This window comes from Aphis gossypii, chromosome 1, assembly GCF_020184175.1.
Source record: "Aphis gossypii isolate Hap1 chromosome 1, ASM2018417v2, whole genome shotgun sequence".
NCBI classification, from domain to species: domain Eukaryota; kingdom Metazoa; phylum Arthropoda; class Insecta; order Hemiptera; family Aphididae; genus Aphis; species Aphis gossypii.
The window spans coordinates 16,666,132-16,693,722 of NC_065530.1; the positions used below are offsets into that span (position 1 = coordinate 16,666,132).

Here is a 27,591-nt window from a genome sequence, read left to right on the forward strand (position 1 = left end):
GTTCCCGCACCGAGATCAGTTGACGATGAACGATCGGTGATCACTCACATACCTTGTGTCTCTTATTATACTGTTATTATTATTATTATTACACATGTTGATATCACTCGGAATGTGGTGAACGCGACGGACCTGCAAGACGCTCGACGAGCACAGTTGCTGTACGCGCATACGTTAAAGTTTTCACCGAGTTATAAATCCCAAATTGGCGTGCGCTTTCCGTCCGTCCGTCTTCGCCATGGGCCCCCAAAACGAGAAGCAACCGTTGTTGCCCAACAGCAACGGCGACAATTCCCGGCCCGAAAGAGAAAATAATATCAACCGTTACCGGAGTCTGGTGAGTACCTGCAAACTTCACGATATTTAAAATACGATCTTCTTTAATCATGTATATATTTGTATATATATTATGTATAAATTATTATCTCCTAAAAACACAAAATCGCCTACTAAACGGGCGTACGATCAATAATATCTAGATTCTTAGTAGACGCTTTCGATTCAGTAATTCGACAGCGATGTTACTCTACAACTTTATCTCAATCTATTAGATATATATAACACACAAAGTCTCGTCGAAAATGTCGGTAATTTTATTATTTTACTTACGACACCGTTTTGGAGATCTAAAAAGTTGCAATCTCTTTAAATCGTATAATATGCACATTATGCTATACACGTGTATCATAAAGTATGTGATAAAATATATATAATATTTCAGTTGAAAGTTCAAAAATCGAATGTACCTATAGTGTACAGGTTGGAGAATGCTTTCAGTACTGGCAAACACGTGTTTATAGTTTTATACTTTGCATTAGACGTTTTCAGTACAATATTTTTTGTTGCTGGAAAAAATCAAATTTTTACGTAAATTGGTGTAATACTTGTAACTTATTTTCACCGATTGCTTACACTTCATTACACATCACTATAAACCTACACTGCACTATATCTCTATACTAGTATTTTTGTTTAATTTAAGTGAAAAAAATTAACAATACTTATTGAAGATCACTTTACTTGTAAGCGATTACTTACGAGTATTAGAAGACGTTATAGACCATTATATGACATTAGGTATAATAGGTATATAATTATTATATTTAACGAGAAAAGTAGCTCAATATGTAAATTCCTGCAGGAAGAAACTTTAAAATGTATAGAATGAATAAAGAAAGAGAATCTCTACGCAACGTATACATGAGTAATAAGTCTCTATTTAGTCTATACTCAAATGTCTCTCTTATTCAAGTTTTCCCTACAGCGTCAGTGGAACAACACGACGTTTAGTCCGCCGACTATGTCCGAATATGGACCTAACCCTGATTCATAAACAAATATAATATTATCCTTTTTCATTTTGTTTATGTAGTACAATATTATCATATGATCGATTAGTCGATTTTTTTAAAAATAGTCATGAAAATCTTCATACAATTATTAATATTAAAAAAAAACTAATTATATTTATTATTAAAATTTAAATAAATACTCAGATTTACCATACATACTTCATTTATAAAATTTAAAAAAAAATCCTAAACATTCTATATGTCAGTCTTTAAAACATAGGAATTGTATATTTTTTATTTAAATTTAGATAGTAAAATATTATATTCTTTCGAATCGAATTTAAATGACCTATTTATAATCATTTTGTTCACGGTCTATAAAATACAGTGTTTTAAGTTTTACCTAAGTAGCTACCTAATCATTTAGTTGAGAAAACAGATGGGGTTATCTTTGCCAATAACTTCATTACAGAAGAATCTAATTATAGGGTCAAATATAGGAAAGAGTCATGGCTGATAACTGATGATTAATTTTAGTATATTACCATTTTTATATCAGTGAGTAAATCATTAAAACAGTCAGTTTTTATTTAATTCAAATGGACAAGCACGTAAATTACATTACCATTTACCTCCATAGATGTACATAGTACGTTATAATTACATCAGAAAAAAATATTTCGCTGATCAAAAACCTATAACTCAAAATTTGAACTTATTGAAACTATATGCTTAGATTAGCGAAATTGAGAATCCATAATCAGTAATCAGTATAAGTACCACTAAATTGTAAAACACTGAGACCAGGCATGATACATAGGTATTTTGCTATTATTCGATTCGAAGAAAGATAATAGTATAGCGATTATTATTATTGTAAATTTTGTAGTAAATATACGAGTAAATTGCATTCGATATTCGTTTCAAGCAAATGTCAGTTAAAAGTTTAAAACTGCACTTGTTGAGATTCCTTTAATTTTTTTCACATAATAAAACATATTATGTTGACTCTATCGCCGCACGCCGGATAAGTAGCTTAATACCTACATCGTTACTTAACTAACAAAAATGTCCAAGACAATTAAAAATTAGTTTTTTTTAAACTTCAACTGATTTTTCAATTAATATAATATAATGATTTAATAGTCGATTTGAAACCTTTGGAACCGTAATAGCGTTGAACAATACAATATTGTTTGATGATAAAAATTATGTTTTTGTTTTATTTATGTTGCTTATTCATAGTTGAAAAATTATTCTTAAACCTCTATAAATGTAATATAAGTAATATTATATAATATTATTATTATAATTACTAGTTTCGCCTAAAGGTTAATAATCAAAATCAATCATTTCTTTGGAAATCTCATACAATTGTAGCTATTACCCAGTTGCACAACGTAAGGTGCTTAGAGGTGCATATTATGTTCTTGAAATAAAAATTCCAAACGACTAATTTACATATGTGTTATCTTGTTGAGCAATATACCTACTTCTGACTACCCGTTATGTACGTAATTCTAATCGATCAAAATAATATAAATCTACTTACTTTTATCGACTTAGTACTAATAAATGATCAAATAAATAATATATATTAATTGTGCGTATCACGGCATGTACCTTACATGTCTATAATATAATAATATAATTATAAGTTATGATATACGTATAATATTGTGTAGTAACCTATAGAATGATATGATCATTTTGTATGATTCATTTTTTTTTCTCGTTTTTAGTTCATGAATGCGTATATTATAATGCGTATTTATTTATAATATAATTAACACATTTTTCAGTTTTCACAAGTAAACAGATAAGTTCGCTGTTAACTCAATAGGTACCTACTGCAATAGCCTATATGGGTAATCAAATCTTTGATTTATCATCAATCATAATATAAACATAAACAAATGAAAGTACTTTTATATGCAAGTATAAAATAACATTTTAATTCAAAGTACATAAATAAATCTGATCAGTTGTCGATTCTTGCTGTTACGAAACGAATTTTGTACATTCACAGAATTAATATTGTATTATATTAGATTCTACTCGAAACGATGCACGTAGTACCTACCTACCTATTTATTATACAATGTGGGTTTTTTTGTGAACAAAGACTCTTTTTATAGTGAAAAACATATTCTAATCTTTAACTTTAAAGGAGGTTTCTGTTTAAAAATTTAGCTCATGATTGTTTTTGGAGGAGAATCAAAAGTAAGAAGTCTAGTATTTCTTAAAAATAAAATTACAAAAACATTAGAACACAAACTCGATTTTTGAAGAAACTGATTTAGTCTTTTTGTTGTAAGTAAATCAAAAATAAATATAAAATATAAATAAAAAATAAATAATATAAATATCTGTATAGACTTTATTTTATTAAATATTTATTCTTTTATTTTCTTGACAAAGTTACAAACTATTTTTAAAACTTGATCTTAAACAACGATTTTCATAGTAGTTATTGTTGCCCAATTAAAAATATTGTATGTACTTTTTCATAGTATTTAAATTTCGAATTTTGGCAAGATTCATTAAAATCATAACAAACTTGCAAATTGTTTTGTTGTTGAAAATTAATAAAATCAACTCAACTTTGAATATTTTATTCAATCTTCAAGTTATTCTTATAAAAACCTTAACATTTCATACACGAAACATCGTGCACAATTTTTTTTTTTTTGAAAGAAATATAATATAATGAGAAGAATTATTTTACACCTATTTTACAGCAGAGTGACTTTCCTGTTGTTATAAATTTCAAACCTACCGATGTCAGTAATCATAATTTAAAAATAAACGATTTTGAATTTTCTTGAAGTATTTGATGTTTTCCAATATTATCAATATCAGATGCACCTTATTAAGGTAAAGTGCAATGAACTTTGAACAGTTTGAATTGTGCATATTTGGTTGAAAGAAATACGTTAGATAAATGATAATTTTTAAATTACATATTCACATAATAATTAACTAGTACATATTATATTGGTATATTCATTCAAGATTTCACTCTTCAATCGTAGAATATATGATAATGATAGGTATATGCCAATTGATTAAAGAAAATGCGTGCATGGTAATCCAATACGAAGGTGAGCGAGTTATGAATTCCCATCATTTGACATTTCTGATTCGATGATAATTGATACTTTAAAATGAGGAATATCTTAACGAACATTTCCCCTTTGTGGTGGCGATCGTTCGACCAAACCATTATAGTATTGCGATACAGCGTGTATTGGTTTACAAGGGAAGGGCCAATAATACTTGGTATGGTTTCCACGATCACGTAATTTCATATGTTTATTTATCGATCGAAAAATACGGTGAGTAAATTGTTGTAACTTATTTTCTCAAATAACAACGGCGTTCACTCAAAAACGTTATATGGAAAATTGGATGTATAGTTATTACTTTAGGAGTCAGAAGTAAAAATGCTCGATGTTTTTTTTCTTTGATCGTTTAAAAACGTGAATATATACAGAACACCAATTATTGACATCGATTTTGATATTTTGTTGTTATTCAAAAATTAATTACCCAAAATAATTAAAACATTCAATAAATAATAATATTCACTTTTTCAATATTATGTGTTATATTTTTAAAAATATTTGGTTCTTTCTAAAATTGTCGACATTTTTTTTATAAATATTTAGTAACATGTATATAATCTGTCATAATAGCAACTACAAAGTTAAAAAAAAAATCAAATTATATAAAAAATGGTTATTATCACCTACAATAAAATCACTTTATTGTAATTTAAAAATATTAAAAGTGGAAAATTTAAAATTTAAATACTCCACATTATGTTCTATTGATACAGTTTATTTTTTTTTAAATATTAAGACAAATATTAAGAAATTTTCGATTATTTTTTTTATTTGTAATTTTTTTCTAAGCCAAAAATTTTGACAACTAATACAAATGCCTTCATAAATATTTCTTTTATATATACATTTTAAAACACCGAAAATAAACTGGTGGAATTTTCATTATAAGCTCTGAAGTTACGACAAAATTTATCAAAATTATGAGCTGTATAAAAGAGAATCTAAAATATTTTTCAGACAATGTATTATAAGCAGTGTTCAGTAAATATAATGATACAAAATCATCTCCATTTTGTTCTTTACAACAATTATCAAGAGAAGATCGACCGCATTATTCGGTTTTTTCATATGAACTGCTCGACAGCAGCATATTACACATTTATATGTTAATAGCATTTTCTATTCGATAAAAAAAAACCCGTTGGATCTTTCTTGGGTTATTGAACATGAACTTGTTTGATAAACAACTAAAAATTAAATTCCTGACCAATGTTGATTTTGATTTGCTTAGCATTGTAGACTATTGCTTAAATACAATTATATATAATTCATAATCTATCGACGTGATTTCGCTTAAACTGCTTAAATGGTTGAAAATGTGGTTTTTCCTTGTGAAAACAACAAGTCTGGTAATGAACGGAAGCTATTATTTCTAAGAAATCCGTATAGTTATCATAGCTCATTATATGACGCACACCATTTAATTAAAAGATAACTATTAAAATCATTTGGTAAACTGTTGACACCTTTGATAACACGGAACACATTTGAATACGTTGCTCTATAGCCGGAAAACAATATCGCAAGAAAAAAAAAACAATATTCATTTATGAAGTAATATTTCTTCTGGTTGTCGTCTGGCCGTCTTAACTATAAATCAATAAATAATATTTTCTAATCGAAACTTTTTTTCCGTACTCTATTTAACCGACGTCTGCCACTATAAACTTCACATATACATTATGTGATGTACGTTTATATTGTCTATACATAGTACGTATATTATAGTATTATTTTATTATTATCATAAAAACACGGACTGTATATAAAAAGTTCCACTGGCTCCACTAGGTAAAAAATTTATAGTTTATATGCCATGTAATAAACAAAAATACTTATAATTTGTTTAAAGCCATAGATCGGATGAGGTTCAAATTACTCTTAAACATTCCTGGAATGTATAGTAAGAACAATCTCTAAAATCGACGAAATCAGACAAGTAGTTTTTTTGAGACTATAAATAATAACCATAAACATTACACACGTTATCTTTTATAATATATATAAAATCAATTATATAATAATATATTATATAGATAACAATTTGCCTAATAATTGATCCTATGTATTGGTTACATTGTAAATTTATAATACTACCGATTATAACACGTCATAAAAGCCATTTTTAAGAACCATGAATATGTTTATTGTTTAAACTTTACATGTAACTAAATTTAACTACCTATCGAATAAATTCTGTAACGTTCATATAAAATTTACTAAGTATTATGTGGATATTAAATATACTTATGTATAATATTACATAATATTATTATTTTGTTCGAATATTTTTAAGTTTCATAAAAACAAATGCTTTGATGTAATTAAAACATTGAAAACATCCGAATTATTATTTTCACTTTAAATTCGTTGACATAACTTTCCAATCTTTGACGATTTCCAGCCACTATATGCTAGGAACTTAAGACTCTAAAAAGCATACAAATATAAACCAAAATATTACTAAGTGTTATATATTATAAATTAATGTATTGTTAACATTTAATTTAATATTTAATTTTACTACTCATTTTTATCGTTTCGCCTAATTTTATCGCTTCCATATGACCATATAAATTTCAATCCTTTAATAAAACAAAACAATAAGTCATTATGTACCTAATATACATATGTACATTGTACTATCACTATTATCATAGCAGCGATATTATGAACTGTTTTATTAGTCATTTTGATTGTTGAATTACATTTTTACGAAATAAAATTGTATTCTGAATCTGAATCTGAATAGTAGAAGAAAAACCATTGAAAAGCTAGATAATTATTTCTTTAAAAATCAATAGCCCAAACAAGATTTCCAAACTCAACCGTATAATTAACTATATATTAAAAAAAACCTAGAATTCCTTAACTATTAATCCTATAATAATTATTAATGTTTACAATAGCCGCACATCTGTAGAAAAACCACGTGTAAAAAGACCAGCTATTATATTGCACAACCAACTGCAAGAATTCGTACACACATACCAGAATGGTTAATATCTTTCCAAAAAAACAGCCTATATTATCTAGTTTACCCTATAATATTATATAACAGATACAAGAATTATTTTCTTTTGATTAAAACCAAATAACCATAAATACCTTAAAATTGTTCACTAAATATTTATTTTTATAATCATTAACTTTTTTAGTTTTTATACATGATTTAATATTTTTAATATTTGGATCTTTTAACTTTTTGAAATTTTTATTCGAACATGTTGAATATTGCTGATTGAAGACTAGATACAAGGACGTTTTGAACATTTACCTCGAATAAGGAAAATATGTGCAACTATGTAAGCACGAATATTATTATACTAGTCTTAAGTGTTGATCCAAATTAATGGGCGTTTACCTCTACATTCATAATAAAACTAAGAAATAAGAAGTATCTATAGACTATAATCTATAATTATAACACACATAATTATATAAAAGTATGTAAAAACGAGTAATTCTTCGTGAAGCGCGCTGTATAATAATAATTAGTAATTAAAATTATAAAATATATTCTTATCTTTGAAACATATTATTTTATTTTTAATCAATATTAAAATCTGGTTCATTCAATTATTACGTATGGATACCACGTGGAATTAAGGAACACATGTACTTATATAGATATTTCTATGAAAAGACTATAGGTAATATATAATAACGTTTAGCGTTTAAAACGCATTTTTAAATTTTAAACAAATATTTGAAAAAAGTATAATATTTTCCAAGTAAACAGCTATAATATATAGACAATACAATAATAAAAAAATTATATATATATGTATTTATGGAACCAAATAATAGTCTGTTAAAGAGGTGTACAGATCAATGAAATATAACTTTGATAACTGTTAATTATTAGAATTAAATGCACGTGAATTGAAAAAATAAGAAATAAATAGGTACTTCTAATGATATGATAAAATAATAGATATCAAGCTATATTAGTGGTGTTATAAGTTTTTACACGAGCGTGACTGACAGTTGACGAACAACTATATTTTTAACTTAAATCTAGCTATTATAAAAATGATTGGACGTTTTTCAGTACTTAACTACGAAAATTGTATACTCGAAGGTTGTAACATATAATATTATAATATTGTATGTAATATGTATGAGTAGTTAGAACTGGAAATAAATTCTTCTTCAAACCAGTTTTAGTTGTTTTAGATGTGCGTGTGTTGTGTAAGAATTGTTCTAACAGACTTTATTTTTAATTTAATATTATGTTAAGTGTTATATCTCAATGTTAGATGTTATGCTTTCTAAAACAAATACCCACAATATGTCAACGTAGATAGTCTGCAAAACAATATTTTATTATTTAAATATTTCAAACACAGTAAAAAATATTTCACAAAGTTTTTCAATATAATATAATAGATAAACGTTTTAACTTTTTTAAGTAATGATTAATAACCTTAATCTGAGGGCAATAAAAATTTTTCTCTCTTAATAATAATTATTTATTACTGTAGAGCACCGATGTATAAGAGTTTATTTTTAAATATTTAAATTTGAATAGTTATAGTGGAGGCAATAAATTTAAATATTAAAATTTAAAAAAAACTGTTTTTGTATTACCTATTTACTGTATCCCATTAAAAATTCAAGCATATTTTATATATATGAATTAAGTTTTCTTTAGTAATTTCTTCCAATATGTTCAATGTTGTAACTTATAACAATATATATATATATACATAAATATAAAAATCAAACACACTACTAAAAATACATACATACTTATTTTATATACTATGTGCATTGTGCATGGGTTTCTGTGGGAGGGGGGCTAGTAGGATCATTTTCTCCTTCGGACTTTTTTATTAACGGTTATCACTGTTTAATGTTTCAGATAAATGTCCAATATTATATTAAATAGATGATAGTTTAATATTACGATTTACGACACAAACAGCATCCAAACCAATATTAACCTAACCTTTATCAAGCAAAAATTGACCTATGTCAAAATTAGACAAAAAAAAAATTGCTTATTATGTTAGGATTCTTATAGATTTTATATGTTAAATATTCAAGATTGATAACTATTGTATTATAATTATTTATTAAAATTTAATACAGTAGGTACCTACGTAATGGTATGTAGGTCGAGTGAATTACACTACTGCTGCAATTAGTTGTATGAATAATTGGTAGAACTCAATTTCCCTATTTTATTTATATTAGTTTATCACAAAAGACAATATTTTAAATCCAGCTTAATTGCTGGACAATATTTGGTGGAAATATTTCAATAGATTTATGATAATAGATCTTACAAACGAACGTTTTAAGATTTATAAAATATACATTACATATTCAATCGACAATCATAATAATATAATATAAGTTTCGAAATATAAACATTAATCTGAACTTGATAATAAATATCTTTCTAAAGGCATAAATCACCGAGTTAATTTAACAGTATCGTTACGGTAATTATTTTCAGTGATCGCTCAACGGTGTTACGTCATAACCTCATACGTACTATTTATATGTATTAATTATAATTATTAATACTTAACAGTTTTCATAAATGCATGACGTGGATGTTGTACATCTTTATCACATCACAACACATTCAAATCTGAAAGTAACTTAATAAAATATTATAATTATTTTTGGTGTATCACTTCCTTAATAATATGGTCCAAAGAATTTTCCCATCTCCGAATGCCAATACATAGATATTATATATGAGAATTGTGGACAATATATTAATGATTTAATAATTATAGACCAAAGTCTAAGTTGTACGTTTGTAATTGAATTTAAATATAGGTACCTAATTCTAAATTTACACAAATTCTGTTTTTATCGAGAAACGGTACTAACTACTAAATATTTTTTGTATCACGGACTAAAGTTCCTAATGACGGACATGAAAATAAGCGACATTCAAAATGCATGGAATACATATACCAATTCGGATATTCAAATTGTACAGAGATGATAAATGCATTTGATTGGGTTAAAATTATTCCTGTCTTGTAAAAATGAAATCGTAATACTTTACAGTAATTCTATTAATTAGGTACGCAAATGTTTTAGAAATTTATGTTTTTGTTACGAAAAATTTCTTGACAGCCTGATGAAATTGAATTTTTTCTTATACGATTTTACCGCTCTGAAAAATGTGCAACATAATTATTGGCTATTGATCGTTCTGAATTTTGTACAGCATTCATTTTTACGTAAACAAAACTATAAGCGGAATGCACTCCGTATAATAACTCAAGCAAATTGGTAGACATATACATGTCCGGATTTAATTAACACGAGTCTAACTCAAGACACGTGTTTCCTGATACTGTTATTTCAAAAAATAATAACCTGTAAAATTGTGTCCACAACTACTAACTAGTACAACAGCCATATTAGGCTGAAATATTTGAACTACTTTAAAGTTTAAGCAGAGATTAATTTTACACGCGGAAAAAATACAAATAAATTATTACCTATAATATTATGTTTTTCAGGAACATTCCAACGGAACGGGTGCCAAACAAGCTAACCACAGCATCACGTATACGTGGACAAACATGAACGTGTACACGAAAAACGGCAAAAGCCAAAATGTTTACGATACACTTACGTCGTGCTGTTCAGGGAGTCTAAAAAACAAGACTGAAAACAAACAATTATTAAACAACGGTGAGTTATAAGATATGCGCAAAATATTTACCAAAATATTATAATTGGCGTCGGGTAAATGCTAAACATTTATTTTTTTTTGCGATTTCGCTGTATACGTGTTTTTATGATTTATTTTAATATTATAACGAAACAGTAAACGGTCAGTATTAATGTTTTATGATGTTTCTATTTCGTGTTTTACGTCGTGTTAAACGTGCGAGATACCCGGCGGGCCAATACTTACGCGTAATAACTGATTATAATATTCTTCTTCACTGCACCCACCACAAGGATTTAACGACCCCGGTTTTATGGCCGGCCGATATCTACATAATATTATCATGGGAACTTTCTAGTTGAGCGTTTATAATATTATACATAAAAACGGTGTGATTCGATGGAATAGACGTCTCATTATCGTTATTATAATATAGATTCTGCGACCGACAAGTCCATATTATTATTATTATTGTTATCATCTTTATTATTTATTTATTTATGAATTATTATATAATATCTATGTACGGTTGCAGTGAGTGGTTCGGCGAAACCAGGTGAACTATTGGCTCTGATGGGATCCAGTGGCGCCGGCAAAACGACCTTGTTGAACTCGCTGACATTTAGGAGCGATCGCAACGTGATGGAGTCTGGAGTTAGGTCCATCAACGGCGTACCGGTCAACAGTAAATTGTTGACGGCCGTTTCTGCGTACGTCCAACAACACGACCTGTTTATTGGCACGCTCACTGTCCGAGAGCACTTAATATTCCAGGTGAGAAAAACTAGGAATATGTGTTTTAAGTACGACAATCAGAAGTATTGTGCAAGAAAGGCTCGTTCCTGTAGCAGTGTAGTGTCCACACATATAATATTATATACACGGTTAGGACAAGCGTTGTATTTATAAGTATAATCAGAGAGTATATCTAGTTATCAGTTATAACTTCGGTAATAACTTATTACCAAAATGGTTAGGTATTTGCTGTTGTATAAAGATGCAGATCCTCAGCGCTGAAATATAAAATAATAACTTCAAAACTCACGATTATATAATATGATGTATACAATGTCATTTTATTTATGTTAATAACAATAATAAAATAAATAATATTGAACTAACGATTTGGCAGATACCAAATCGATAAAATGGTTTTTTTTATATAACCGGGTCTATAGCAACATCGTCTGTAGTGTTATGTCCTGTGGTGTCGTAGTGTTAAACTCAACTGAAAATTTTCTGGTAGATCGTGAATAGTGAAAACCATTAGTTCAAACGGCCAATAAAAACATAATAAAAGGAACACCACACGATAAACGATGACACGACGTAGCAGTGAATCCGGTTCAAATCGTATCCGCAAGGACATATAACCATAGGCACCAGGCTTTAAAAAACTTAATGGGTGTCTTAGTATCATAAGTATAAATGCACAATTTGGGGCTTAGCCCCTGATCAATACAATGTTCCGTTAAAATTTAAAAAATGCATGGAATTTCCTTTTTAGGAGTTACAATTTAACATCCTTAAATTTTGCCTTTTTTGAATTTTATTTCAATAGTTGTTCGCTAAAATAGTTAAAACTTGGATATAAATACACGTTTTGAGTACCCACTGTTCTAATTGAAGCCCAGCATCCCATAATAATTTCAACGGGTACCTGAGCACCCGTGTACATGCGCTTATGCATATAATCATAATTATAGTAACTACAATATAGTTATAGTAGGTACTTAGTAAGGTAGACTCTTTCACACATTATATACTACGTATAATATATTAAGCGTAGGGACGACCTGTTAATGTGTAATATATCATTACTTACGATAGTGCCTAGTCAAACATTTCCACGTGGTGGTCTTACCGGTCCGGTTTATTTAATCCTCGACGTAACCATGACGGCTAGGTGGAGGTCAGCGACCGCAACTAACCAACGTTTATTCCTGGTTGCTGCAGATTTTGTTGAGTTAGGCTACACATTTCTACGAAAATTCCTAATTCTCTTTTGAACAAAACTGATCTCGGCCTCCCAATAATTGGCTCGCAATCATTAACCGCACAACAAATAAACATTACGAACCATGAACATGTAATAATAATAACAAAATAATATGAGATGAGTGATTATAATATATTCGTCAATAGAAATTTTAAAACCCTTCGTAACTTATCAATATCGTACGATTTATTTGAGCTAATATACGCTAAATTATACAGCAAAAATTTAGTTATTTTATTTATACGAATATAATATGTTTTATTTCGATGACTTTATAATACAACATTATACATAAAATAGTTTTATTATAATGAAATACCTATAAAATATTAAAAAAACGCATAAATACTCTCCACATGATTTACTTACACGAGAATCTGAAGTTTAGCCCTTCAGCGCACTGTGTCTTACGCTAAATTTTTATTGTTATCACAGGCGATGGTGCGAATGGACCGACACATACCGTACGAAAAACGAATGGCTCGAGTCGAGGATGTCATTCAAGAGGTGAGTTATACAATAATTATTATGCTTGTATATAATGTGGTTACACTCATGTAATAATAAAATTATGCTTAATATTTCTCCCCGTTTCAGTTGTCATTGACTAAATGTCAAAATACTATCATCGGTGTGACCGGCAGAATAAAAGGTTTATCCGGTGGAGAAATGAAACGTTTGTCGTTTGCTTCCGAGGTAAGACATCGATTAATTATCAATACATACACGTGTACTTGTGTTCTGAACTTTATCAAAATAATAAATAAATTCAATAAAGTCATAAATTGTATGACTGTTATACGATGATATTTTGTATACTCTTCTTCTGTGAACACGATGTTTTATTTATAATTTTAAATTTGTAAATATATTGATATTATATGACTCAACGATATAACATTTTTTACATAACGTTTGTTTTTTGAATACTTTCCACAGGTGTTAACAGACCCTCCGTTGATGTTCTGCGACGAACCGACTTCGGGACTGGACTCGTATATGGCACAAAATGTAGTCAGCGTGCTCAAGTCGATGGCGTCCAAGGGCAAAACAATAATTTGCACCATTCACCAGCCGTCGTCCGAAGTGTACTCCATGTTCGACAAAATACTATTACTGGCCAGCGGCCGGACAGCTTTCCTGGGCAGTACCAACGATGCCATCGAATTTTTCAAAACGTAATACCCGTCTCTTATAATGTCCAACGCAGTAACACATGATGGGTCTAATATTCAGAATAATTATAAAAAAAATTTTAAATAGTGAATATAGTCACTAACGCTTAATATGTTTAGCCGCCTTTCCATGATCGTGACTTTCAAACATCGAGCCTTATCAAAAGGACCTCTAAGATACTCTGTTGAACTGTAGATAGACTCTTTGGTCCAAATACCCTCTTCCCCAACAATAGATAAGATAAATAATTGTATTATATAATTCCTGACGAAGTAAATCACTACCTAAATTAATGTGTAATTACTGCACTCACTATCATCATATTGGTCTCCCTCATCTTTCGATGATATATTGAACTGTGTAATATGTATATTATAATATTATAAGCGATAAGCCCGAAGGTATTTCACTCGGTGTATTAATTGTTTCCGTCACTTCAATTAATCACCAAAATCATATGAAAAAAATCCAAGGTTAAACTACTAAACGGTAGTTGAAATGATAACTTATTTAAACCTCTAAACTTAATTATAGTTGGTTAATTTTTTAATTAACCAGTGTACCTAAAAACTTTGCTTTTGCCATTAAATAATAAAATTGATTTCGTACTCTGATCACATTATAACATTTACATGTATATTATTATATAATTTCAAATTAATTAAGCCAACAAATAATTCATCAGCGTTTCTTGATAAAACAATTATGATTACATAATAAGTAAAAAACGTAATTATATTAACAGTGACTCCCAAAATATATTTTTATCCTGGCACATTATTATTAGCTACCTACTAAAAGTTGCGTACACTTTCAATATCTAAACATTTTGTACTCTTCAGTGAATTCAATTAAAACTTTCAAATATTTTTAGATCTGGGAAAAAACAAACACCACAAACCAATTTAAATATTATTCACAATAAATTACTGAAATTCATAGGTATTTGTAATTATTTTGTATAATTCTTTCTTACAAAAGTTACATCTCGAGTAATATTTTAGATTTTGAACGAAGTGATGAGAATGTATTGATTTTACAATGATGTGTGTTTTTTTTGTGTATGTGTACAGCATAACTTATCGAAAAAGTTAACTATACAAGGTTAAATGTTCAAAATATTTTGACTTTTTTCGAGATTTATAGACAACTGAAATTTTTGGTTTTTCTGAATATTTTTTTTTCTTTTGGAGTGTCGATAAATTTAGTGCCCAAAAAAACTTTAAAATTTAGTAGGTACAAGGTTTCTCATAAATCGTTCTTATTGTAGTTAAAAAAAAAAAAAATCAAAAACCGTTAATTACAATTCTTTTTATACGCTTTTAAAGTTCAAATTTTTACAAAATATGTCAAAATCGAGAAAATTTACAAGTAGTTCTGTAGTTGAAAATTCGTAAAAATGTTTGTATTTATAAGGTTAAAAAATTCAACACTAAGTTTTAAATAAGTTTTCCTTCAAATAGAATCTGTATTACATTTTCAAGTTTTTGAAAGAGCTTTAATACTTTATCTATATTAAAAAAAAAAAAACTAAAATTATGTATTAATGTTATTATTTTATGTAAAGCTTATGAAAAACTTAATTACATACACACTACACGTCATATACCGCCAAGAGCGGTGCTGAACTATTTCCATCCGATTCAATTGTATTTTAATCCACGAAACAATTTAAGTGGGCGGGTGGTAGGTGTGTAAATATAAGAATAATATTAAGGTATGACGGACTTAATAATACCTATTATGCTATAGTTAGCTTAAAATTAATTTTTTATGTACCGTTGCGATTAGGATGGATTAAAATATAATTTGTTACTATAATCACTATACACTTATACTAATTAATATCGAAAAAAAACACAATTATCATGTGATTAGTAAAAAAAGATTTAAATAACTAGAAAATCAAATCCCAAATTTTAATAATAGGAACCAGTGGTTTATAATAATTAATAACTTATGTTGAACATAAAATACAAATAAAGTATCAAACAAAGCGTTACGGATTAAAATATTTAAAATTATATATTTTAATTGAGTGTAGTAACAGGACTTATTAATGTATTATTTTCCCTCGACTTAAAGACCCGAATGTACTGACGATTAAATTATGAGTTTATAACATTAGTTTTACGTTAGTATGTTGACTTGACTAACTCAAGTTTTGATTGTTTTCATTGTCATTCGCTTACCAGCCTTTGTAAGCAAAATATTAAATGCCATTTTCGATTCCATACAGGCTTGGCGTCAGCTGCCCGAAGAATCACAACCCTGCGGACTTTTTCATTCAACTGTTGGCCATCGTACCGTCCCAAGAAATTTGCTCGTATGAAACCATCGACACTGTATGCGAGGCTTACGAGAGCTCGACCTACAAGAGTGACATGATTGAACACCAAAAACAGTTGTTCGCCGCCAGTAAAGTAAGTGTGCACACGTACATACTCGACTGAACAAGTTTACAATGTATTATGATTTATGACTTAAGAGTAAAGGCCGGATTTATATGCATTTAACATTTTAAAAAAAGCAAGAAAAATATGGAAAACATGTAAAATAAAATTTCAATTTTTATTACATTTTATACTTGATTTTAATTTTGAAGTGATAATTGATTATTTATTTTATTAAAATTTTCATAAACAAAAATTAAAATGTATATATAAAAATGCCTAAGTTTTTAAATTGTAATTTAATTTTTAATCATTGATACGTTGTAAAAAATATTTTATTGAAATTAAATAGTAGATACATTGGTCATATAGGTACTGATAAAAATAAGAAAAAATTACGGAAAATTTAATATAGTATGTTAATTGGAAAAACGATAACCTAATTACCTAACCTATTTTTAGCGTCCGAATATTCTTTGAGACGTAAAATATTTGATATTAATATTATATAAACGTACCTATATTATTCTGTTTTTTTTTCTTGTTTGGATCATTAGGTGTATATTTGTACGGGTTTTTTTATTAAAATATGCAAAAATATGTAGAACATGCACTGAAGTCAGAATATGGAAAAATATACACTATAAAATTTTGATATTTAATCAATTAAGTAATGATTTGTGGACACTCATTGACTGCATATATATGATATAGTAACATGCATTTTATGCAAAATCCGGTCTTTAACTATGAGTATATTATAGAACCAACCGACTACAGTGCCTCACTATGAGTAATCAATTACCAATTTGGTATGGGATCAGTGTTGAAATGATTTATCGTTGATCTTTCATGGAGGATTCTCACTAAAAATTAATGTGGAATTCCTGTGCAACTCTGTGTAAACGAGTTTCATATAAATCATTAGGTACATTTGTATTAGTGGGTAACACCTCTATCCGCCGCAATGCATATTTTTCAATTTTTGTTTCTTATATATTTTACGGTTATCTCGCTCATCGTTCATACTCGAATAAACTATAATAAACATCGGATTTCCGCTTTTTCTAGAGCTCGGTGGACTGTTGGGGCTCGAACGGTCTAGGTCTAGAGAACGTCTCGTCGCCGTACAAAGCAACGTGGACGGAACAGTTTTCGGCAGTATTCTGGCGGTCGTGGCTCAGTATCAAAAAGGAACCGGCCCTCACCAAAATTAGGCTCATCCAAACGATGGTAAACCGATAAAAACACGGCGGTAACCGACCCGATCTAACCCATAACCGTCCTTATCGTTTCAGTTGGTCGCCGCTCTGATAAGTTTCATCTTCTACAACCAGCATCTGGACCAAGACGGCGTGATGAACATCAACGGAGCGCTGTTCATGTGTATATCTAACATGACGTTCCAGAACGTGTTGGCCGTCATTAACGTGAGTATAATATATCGGTATGAGTGATCCCCGTGATCCGGTAGGAAGTAAGGCAGTAGTGCAATTAGGAGGTAATGCGCATTTAGAAAGGTTATAACCTCCCAAGTTGAGTGACAAGACTCTTCAAAAAAAAAAAAAAAATTAAAGAGAACATTTTTTAATTTGTCGTTTTCTTTGTCGACAAAGACTTCTTAATTCAGTAAAAATGCCAAAAAGTTCTAGACTGAAATGTTTACTAAATCCACAGTTTATACAATTATTTGTTGGTATATTTTTTAGTTATAAATAAAATTAAATACAAACACTCATTGCTAACATACTTTTTAACAATAAAATTTAAAAAAAAATGTTTGAGTTAACAGCCTCGAGTATTATATTATATAAAAATAAAAATCGTAATTGCTAGTTTCGAACATTATCAATCGCGTTACTCGTGTTAATTATTTATGTAATTTTTTATACTTATTTTATGTTGAATATTATTAAATTTATAAGTAATCTGATAACGCTTTACTTTTGGAACTTGTTTGATTACAATTATCATTTTTATATTAGGTAATATATAGTTAGGTAATAGCATACTCGAGACGGTAACTCTAAAAAATGTTCACAGTTTTACTACTTACAAATAAATATATACATTTTTTAATCATACTACTATGTTCATCAATCAATAATACTAATTAAACATTAATAAATATACTGATATCGATTACGATTTGCTAATGGTTTTGTAGCCACAAATCATAATGATAATATAACGTAGCTACGTAATTGTATTATTATAATTATTTAATAAGGTATTTGCACCATTGCGTTAACGGTCAAGTACAAAGTTTAGTTTATAATAAAGGTACAGGGAAGAGCCTTTCTGTATATTATTCAAATAAATCATTGAAAAGCGCAAAGCACAAAACTTGCACCAACTGCCGGGCGGCGGCGATGCATAAGACATGAAATAAATATATTACACAAGAGACGACAAACAATGCTGCTGCTATATACTAATATACTAAATTATTAAATTATTATTTTTACTACCGCAGGTATTCTGTTCCGAACTTCCGGTGTTTATGCGCGAACACCACAACGGCATGTACCGGACGGACGTGTATTTCCTGAGCAAAACCCTGGCCGAGGTACCGATATTCTTGGTCATACCCATACTGTTCACGTCAATCATGTACTACATTGTGGGTCTAAATCCAAAGTTCATACACTTCCTCACGGCTATCCTTTTCATAACGCTCGTCAGTCTGGTGGCCGTCTCGTTCGGTAAGTCAATCGCCCGAATACCTACGTGGGTACTACAACATCTCCTAACCGTTCAATTGGTTTCAATACTGACTAACGTCATCATACGACCGCTTTTATTTTAAGGGGTTTTAAACGGGCAATTTTAATCACACTCGAGTATAGGTTTGTCATAATTTAGGTTTTTGAACAATAATAGTATTACGAAATTAGCGTCTGATGGTGCAAACCAACAATATTTTATAAATATTTACAATTTTTTAAAAGAACTACCACATACCAGCTGTAAACACTAAATAACTTAATCTGCGATGTTACGTTTTTTATTTGTTCAGTAACAAGATATATAATTATTATAGAACTTTAAACGGGTCGGCAAAGAACTTTGATTTAAATAAAACATGATTTTTCAGAATTTCTAATAAAAGTCGAAATAACCACATGTTTTTCTGGCATTATTAATTATAGTTAATTCAAAACTAAAACTCTAACTCCACCTGAAGAAAAGTTTTCTACACTCTAAAAAAAAAAATTATTAAAATCTAATTACTCTATTCTCTGCGAGGGTTTAATTACAATAATTCACTGTTCATTTTGCCTGTAATGAGGGTTTCGACAGTTATTTATCCGATTTTTTTTTATATGGCCTCGACGTATCGTAACTATAAAATTGCCCGAATTTGGAATTACACCCACAAGTAAATAGCAGACTCCGGAGCTCTTAAAATTAAATCACGCAATAACACTCGCCTGTTCTAATACAAGATTCGTTTGTTTTTTTTTTCAGGTTACTTAGTATCGTGCGCCAGTGGTTCCATATCAGTGGCACTTTCTGTGGGGCCTACGATCGTCATACCTTTCCTGCTGTTTGGTGGTTACTTCTTGAACGTCGGGTAAGTTGCGGTGTACAAAAAACATGGTACATTTCTATATCACGCACGTATATAATGCAAAATCGTGTATTACAATAATAATATAATAAGTAGATATAAATAAATAATTATTCTGTACAACGCGTTTGTATCGAATAAATATGATAATATATAATATTATGACAGCATTCGTATGATATATAATATATATATAATATAATAAAATAATAGTTAACGCTAAGTATAATAATATATTATAATTATTTGTTTTCAAGATCGATTCCGTACTATTTCCGGTGGCTGAGCCTCTTCTCGTGGTTCAAGTATGCCAACGAAGGGCTGCAAATCAACCAGTGGGCAGACATCGACTACATCCAGTGCAACAGAGCGAACACGACGTGTCCCCGTTCCGGTCACGCCGTCTTGGAGTCGAACAGTTTTCTAGAGGTAAACAGACAACAACGTTGTTAATTATTGTTGGTTATGAATTATTTAGCTAACATAACGATGGCGGTTGTCAGATGATAGTGAATAATTATTATTGTCACTATAGAGATCTTTAGCTGAGACCCTATTTAATTATGTACCGTGTTTTAAATGTAACTAATCTATATTTGTTTCGTTTTTTCCCTAGTCGAACATCACCATGGATATAATTTCATTATTTTTATTAGTCATCGCCTTTCGTTTCATGGCGTTCTTATCACTCCTGGCTAGAACGAGGAAGTAACACAAACGTGATAATATTTATTCAACGATTCTGGAAATTCATCACTGCCACAACACACATGTTTGTAAAAAAACTGGCAAGGCCGATACACTACTTGGAATTAGTAAACCAGATAATAAGGAAATCTAATTACGTTAATATATTTATACAGGATAAGATCACTTAGGGTTGTATATATTATATTATTCTACAAAATATTTTAAAAAGAAAAATAATATAATTTTAATTTAAACAAATAACTACATTTAGTTAAATGCCATGTCATTATCGTGCATTCATCAGTTACAGACATTCTAATCTCTGAAACTTCTATTCTATAGCTTATAAATTGGTACTTAGGTAACCTAATTTTTTACATTTTATTATTTATATTTAAGTATCAAAGTGCCTGAGTACCAAAGCCAGAATAAATGCCTGTGACTGTCCATTCCACTCAAAATCTCATGCTTTTCTAATTAGATAAATACACACAACTACACAAACATGCTAATAAACCTAAATATATATTACTCATTTACCTATAATTTTGTATATTAAAGTTCCCTCCCATTTGAAATTAAACCTCAAATACGTTACTAGTATTTGGTGTACTGAAATAAAGTCAGTTGTATATGGTATTCAATCTGACTTTTTTAATAGTAGTCATAATTATTTTAAGAGTATACATTTTATGTTTGTTTGATGATTTTTTTTTTTTTTTATTATTTTTATTATTATTATTATTATTATTATTATTACTATTATTATTACTACTATTATAATTACAGTATATAATACAAAAACGATTAAATTATTGATTGCACATTGTTGAATTATTATACAAAATTTATAACTAACGTGTATTTGTTAAATTTATTAAATGTTGTTGAGCACATTTTCTATGGTTATTTATATTTTTGCTTTATTATAAATTATAAAATTATATATTTATAAACGTTTTCTGAACTACAGTTAACGGTAAGGTAAATAATATGTATTGGTTATATAATAGATCAAACAAAGTACCCAATTGAACTTACTCAAATCATGAAGCATTTTAATTAAACATAATGATAACTATTAGTGTTATAACCTATTTATAAAGTATCCAATTAATGAAAATCACAAATAAAACATCAAAGAAATAAGTAATTATGAAAAAACTAAAACTGTATTTATAATATTAGTCAATCATATTTATTTCACTTAAGTCTTTTAAAATTTAAAAATATTAACAAACAAATAATAATATAACTTGGAGTTCGAACATAATATCAATTAAACTTTTTTCTATATTATTTTTTCATAGTATATTTAAAAATGATTGCACAATCAATGATTATTCTCACTATTAATATTTATTATACATATAAATTTTACTCTATTAATGGAACAATTGGATTTTAAAAGCATTTAACATTTCAAATTTTAGTTCATAATATTTCTTAACATCGATTATTAAACGTATTTTTTTAATGTTCCACAAAACTGTATTTTGGGGAACTTACAGTTGTTGATTACATACAAATACAATTTATTCAAGGAATTAAAAAACAAATAGAAAAAAATGAAAATATAACTTACTATGATGATCTAGTAATGATATACATTTGAATGATCAGAAGTAGTAAATTGGATGCATACATTGGGATATTTTAATCGCCAAACTTGTACATCTCCTTCTTTGATGTTTTCACAAAAGTTAACATCCATTAACTTAAGGTTTTTACATTTCTGTAGGAACTTGGAGCAGGCGTCAACTGTAATTGCTCTGAGGCCAACCAAATCGATTTGTTCCAGCAAAGGGCAGTAATCAGCAAACGCTAGTAGATCACGGTCAGAAACACCACGTAATGACACAACAATAATTTTTTTCAATTTAGGACAAGATTTGACCAAGTCTAAAAGACTATCACCTGGAATACTTAAACCTAAGCTGAAAACATAAAAATAATATTAATTGAGTCAATATTTGTAGTAATATGTTTTTTTTTAAATATATACTAACCACCATCCGAGATCAATTTCTTCGAGTTGTTTAAGAGCAGTTAAAAAGCGCAATCCAGTTTGAGACAGTGTATAACTTTTCCAAAAGTCTACAGACACTAGTTGCTTGTTTGATGATGACAACGTATATGCAATATGATCCATACAATCGATTCGCTTACACGAACCTTTCGATTGATATAACAAACAAAAATATGAGTACAATCATCACAATGGAATAAAACTATATAAGAGTTACTATTTACCTAAATTTATGTGCTTCAACTTAGGCATACAGGTTATATAAAAATGTAAACAGTCTGTAGTGATATTTGTTCGATAAAAATCTATACGTTCCATTTCTGGGAATTTTTGTGGAGGACATATCAGCTCAAAATCGATGGAAGTGCAACTTCTCAAACTCAATTCTAAATTACCATAAATTGCATATATATTTCAATAAAATATTACAATTAAAATAGCTTTACCTTTAATATATTTGCAAAATAAATTGATTGCAATCAATGTGGTATCATTGACGAATCCACAACAGTCTAGTCGTAAGTGAGTTAAATTAGTGCCACATTTCTTTATAAATCTAAACATTGAATAAATAATTTAAAACAAATAGTTATCATTGTACAATTTAGCATAAACGACGTACAAGTTGAATGCTGTACTCAGTATTCCTTTTGTAATACCACACCAGGATAAATCCAACTTTGTCATTTGGTTACAATATGGCTCTAATGAAATGAGCATTGAATAGGAAAATGAACACCAATACGGCTAAAAAATATACTGTAATAATTTTTTTCTTCTTTAAATATGTTATTTTTAACACTTGTACTCACTTTTAAATTTAATTCTCTATAGAAATACCCATCAGTACAAATGTTATTAAAGCGCTTGCACACCCTCATACAAAGTCGCAATGATTTTAAATCCAAGTATGAAAATATTTGCATCAATGATTCATTCTATAATTACATAATAAATAAAATGTCGAGATAATGATTAGATATAATAATTGAATAGTAATAATTTAATATAATTGAATAAAAAAAGTGTACCGGTAATCGCAATGTGTAATCAACATCGGGTTCCTTACGCCACTCATTTTCAAGTTCTTCTATATTCTTGATAAGTTTTAAAAATGGATCTAGACTAGTTGACATAGGTATCTAGAAATAAAAATATCAAAATAATTAAGATATCAGAAAAAACAAAAATATTGAAAATTACTTACATTTGAAGCCATTGATGGCACTCTAATATCCGACAATATCTCCTGGTCCTGTTCTTCATTATTATCATAAACATATCCTAAGGATGTATGAGTAACCATAGGTATAGAAATAATGTCTAGTTCACCACTTTCTGGATATTTCAAAATACCACCCATAGATACAGCATCTAACTCAGTGTAGTAATCCAATTGAGAATGATTAAATTCTATGCATATTTCTCTGTAAAAAATTGAATAACATTGGTATCATCAATCAAAAAAGTTCATTGTTAAGTAGTATTTTGTCTTACTTGACTAATTCCTTTATGTAATTTAATTTTGGAGCAAACAATCGAGAATGTCTCAAGCCATTACAGTTTTGGGGCAACCCTTCCCATAATAATCTCCATGCCATTGTATCAGGAAGGTCAACAACTTTGCCCGATATTCGTACTACAGACCCGGGAGTAAACGTTTCAAATATGGAGATAACCAGTGGAACAACAGGTATTTCAAATGATAATACTGTAATACACATAATAAAAATGGTTATGTTTAATTTATTTTATTTTTACTTGATCTTACTTATATAATCTTCGCTTCTTATTCTTCCGGCATTTTGTGGCATGATTGGACATTTTCGAGATGGTGCAAGATCTCTCCATGGCCCATAACTCCTCTAAGTAATTAAAAATATAAAATAAATAAGATTGTTAGTAAAAATGAAAGTGTTAATGAAAATAATAATCTTTTGAATAATTGAATTTCAAGAAATTGAAGGGTTGAAAATTATTAAAACATAATAACATACTTAGTAATACTTTTATAATCATCCTATGAATGTTTTCAAAAAACAGATTTATTTATTTAAAAAAAAAAATTAATAATATTAAGTGTTGTCAATTATATAACAATAGCAATAATATTCTTTAGTAATGAAAACATTTTACAATTTTATTTTTATTAAAAATTTCATTCAACTTTCAACTTATTTTTAACTTCAGAAACTTTTGTGGTGAGACAATTAATAATTGAAAACATAGAAAAAAAAATTAAACAAGGTTTGTAGAATATGTATAATATAACTTAATACAATATGTCAGTTAATACTGCAACTCGTACATTTAAAAAAGAACCACACTGTAAAGTAAAGTATATAGTATACATAGTGTACATTAATATGTGTAAGATATAAATCAATTGATTTGAAGATAATATGTAGTTTATAGTGTATAAGTACCTAGTCTAGAGATCTGCACGAGCCAGGCCAGCCCGACCCAGCCCGTATCTAGCCCAAGCCATAATTTAAATATAACGGGTTAGTTATAAGTGGGACCATAATATTATTGATTGGGCTGAGTCGGTCAAAACTTATTATTTATTAATAGTTATACATAAATTGACAGGTTTAAAAATACATTTAATTTAATAAAATTTAATATATTTTTCTTTGTAATATATTTATTGTCTTTATAAAATGATTTTGTCTACTATGTCATTACTGAAAGGAAATTAAGTTGATGTATATTTTTATTTACAAACGAGCATGGTTGGTTTGGACTTCAAAAAAATAATAAAATACGGACAGAGCCGAAAAAAAAACGACGCCCGTACTGATCTCTAGTACCTACCATGTTATTCGTTAAATTTATGACATGTTGACATTTTAAAGAAAAAAATTCCTTTAAAACTTTTTATGGGTTAAGATAAAATTGTTAATAAACTTCTTTCAGTCTCACATCTATCTCTAGAGTTAGGATTTGTCTTATTTTTAAGTGTCTTTGATAATAGTAACAATAGAAATAATCAATTCTAATAAAATTAATAATTAATTATGTTTTGAGAGTTATATGTATGTTCTAAGATATACAAGTAAAAGTTGAATTATATGGGGATGTAATAAAGCAACCATACTCAAATGTCTAGTGACTATTTACACCTCGATTTACACAAATATTAAAAAATCAAAAATACATAAAATTGGAACATGTCATATTATAACACATAGGATAAACAAGAACAAGTTTAAGGTTGGTGAGTGTTAAGAAAATAATTTAACGCTTTAATTTTATGACCAATTGTTTGTTTACAATTTAATTTTAATTTTTTTCCGTGGCTTATTTTTCCTACTGCTTTTTCTTATGACTACTATATAATATAATATGTATTTATGATAAAATGTGAAGAATAATAAACACACAAGAGTATATTAATTACAATTTTTAATTTTTTTAAAGAAAGTAAAATAATCTATTATAGCCTAGTGAAAGTTTAAACTACCAAAATAAACTACAACAAGTTTTAAAAAGTTTCAATAAACAAACATTTAATATGATGGACTGCATAAAACAATTTGGTTGTAAAGAAATTTGTCTTGTAAGTAACTTATAGGCTTGTAGGTCATGGGAGTGATACAATCGATCAGTGTAGTGAATGATAAGCTCACAAAAACATTAGATTACCAAAAACTCACCATAACATAAGACTGTGGAAAGTCTCCGTAGTTTGGAAACTTGCTCGGTCTGCCAGTGACATTGCTGGCCGTGTATGATATGCTAATGTCGCTGCCATATTGAGAGCTAAAGTCCACCACTTCCGACGAGAACTGGAACACGAAATTGTCCAATGTAGAACGCTGCTTGTTGATTCTCCTGACTTGCTTGCGATCCATGTATGTACGCGTGTAGTCAATGTACGACTTGCAAAGCTTTCTCAGATCATCCAAGTTAAAGCCAACTTGTTCGTCGTTCATGACCAATTTCGTCGGCACAAATCCCGATGAAACACGCACCTTTGAATTCCATCGAACACACTAATTCCGATAACCGTACATTGTGAACTTGGGCTTTTGGCAGGTGAGATTTATAGTTGCGGGGTTCGGAATGACTGTAGTAAATAAATTACACTTAAGGGCGATAAATTATAATAATTAAGTATTTACTATTTCGTTGTTTTTGTCGTATTTACACTTTATCACAGTATCACACGTCCTTTGACCGCAGAGATCATTGTTCGGAATCGGTTTGATAATGCGAACCAACGCTACCAACAGTGACGAAACAATAAAAATGTAAGTATCGATTTTGTGCCAACCAGTTTACCCGTTTTGAATACTCGAACGCCCGGGAAATCGTACTACGGTCGCGCTACGCGCACTATTCGTTATTTATCTTCAGCAAAAACCTCTATTTGATTTTGCTATAATTTATTACATTACGATAACAACGTGGTTATTAAACGATGATGTCGCCGACGTCTTGTCAGAATGTGATTTCAAAATTCAAACGTGATAGGCGTAAATAACTGCATACGTGTGCAGCATGATCATAGGTTTACTCGGTGGTTCACTGAACGGCTAAACCTCACGCCGTACAATCGAAGTCGATTGAATCTTCGTTTAACAGACTATAGCTGCTCAACAAAAAATCATAAAGCTTAATACATTTTTGGTTACCCAAAAAGGTTTCCCATT

The 27,591-nt window shown here is 28.9% G+C and overlaps 3 protein-coding genes across 3 annotated transcripts in view; 2 read left to right on the top strand and 1 right to left on the bottom strand.

Moving 5' to 3' along the window:
• On the top strand, window positions 1-21,800 carry LOC114126229 (protein white). Its single transcript, XM_050198261.1, has 13 exons — window positions 1-337; window positions 10,918-11,092; window positions 11,608-11,846; window positions 13,507-13,578; window positions 13,669-13,767; window positions 14,011-14,249; window positions 16,487-16,670; window positions 17,712-17,873; window positions 17,939-18,070; window positions 19,117-19,345; window positions 20,112-20,217; window positions 20,472-20,643; window positions 20,831-21,800. Exons 1-13 carry the CDS (start codon window positions 239-241, stop codon window positions 20,924-20,926), a joined length of 2,004 nt encoding a protein of 667 aa, XP_050054218.1. The 5' UTR covers window positions 1-238; the 3' UTR covers window positions 20,927-21,800.
• Window positions 11,868-27,591, top strand: part of LOC114126224 (hydroxymethylglutaryl-CoA lyase, mitochondrial) — a 61,246-nt gene continuing 45,522 nt past the window's right edge. The window contains exon 1 of the mRNA XM_027990119.2: window positions 11,868-11,878. The gene's annotated coding sequence lies outside the window, so the exon portion shown is untranslated. The remainder of the gene's footprint in view (window positions 11,879-27,591) is intronic.
• LOC114126232 (F-box/LRR-repeat protein 4) lies at window positions 20,249-27,106 on the bottom strand. Its single transcript, XM_027990128.2, has 12 exons — window positions 26,593-27,106; window positions 24,705-24,798; window positions 24,431-24,644; window positions 24,141-24,360; window positions 23,965-24,075; window positions 23,746-23,871; window positions 23,556-23,680; window positions 23,380-23,489; window positions 23,158-23,319; window positions 22,914-23,079; window positions 22,490-22,841; window positions 20,249-20,637 (listed from the first exon to the last, which is right to left on the bottom strand). Exons 1-11 carry the CDS (start codon window positions 26,869-26,871, stop codon window positions 22,499-22,501), a joined length of 1,950 nt encoding a protein of 649 aa, XP_027845929.2. The 5' UTR covers window positions 26,872-27,106; the 3' UTR covers window positions 20,249-20,637; window positions 22,490-22,498.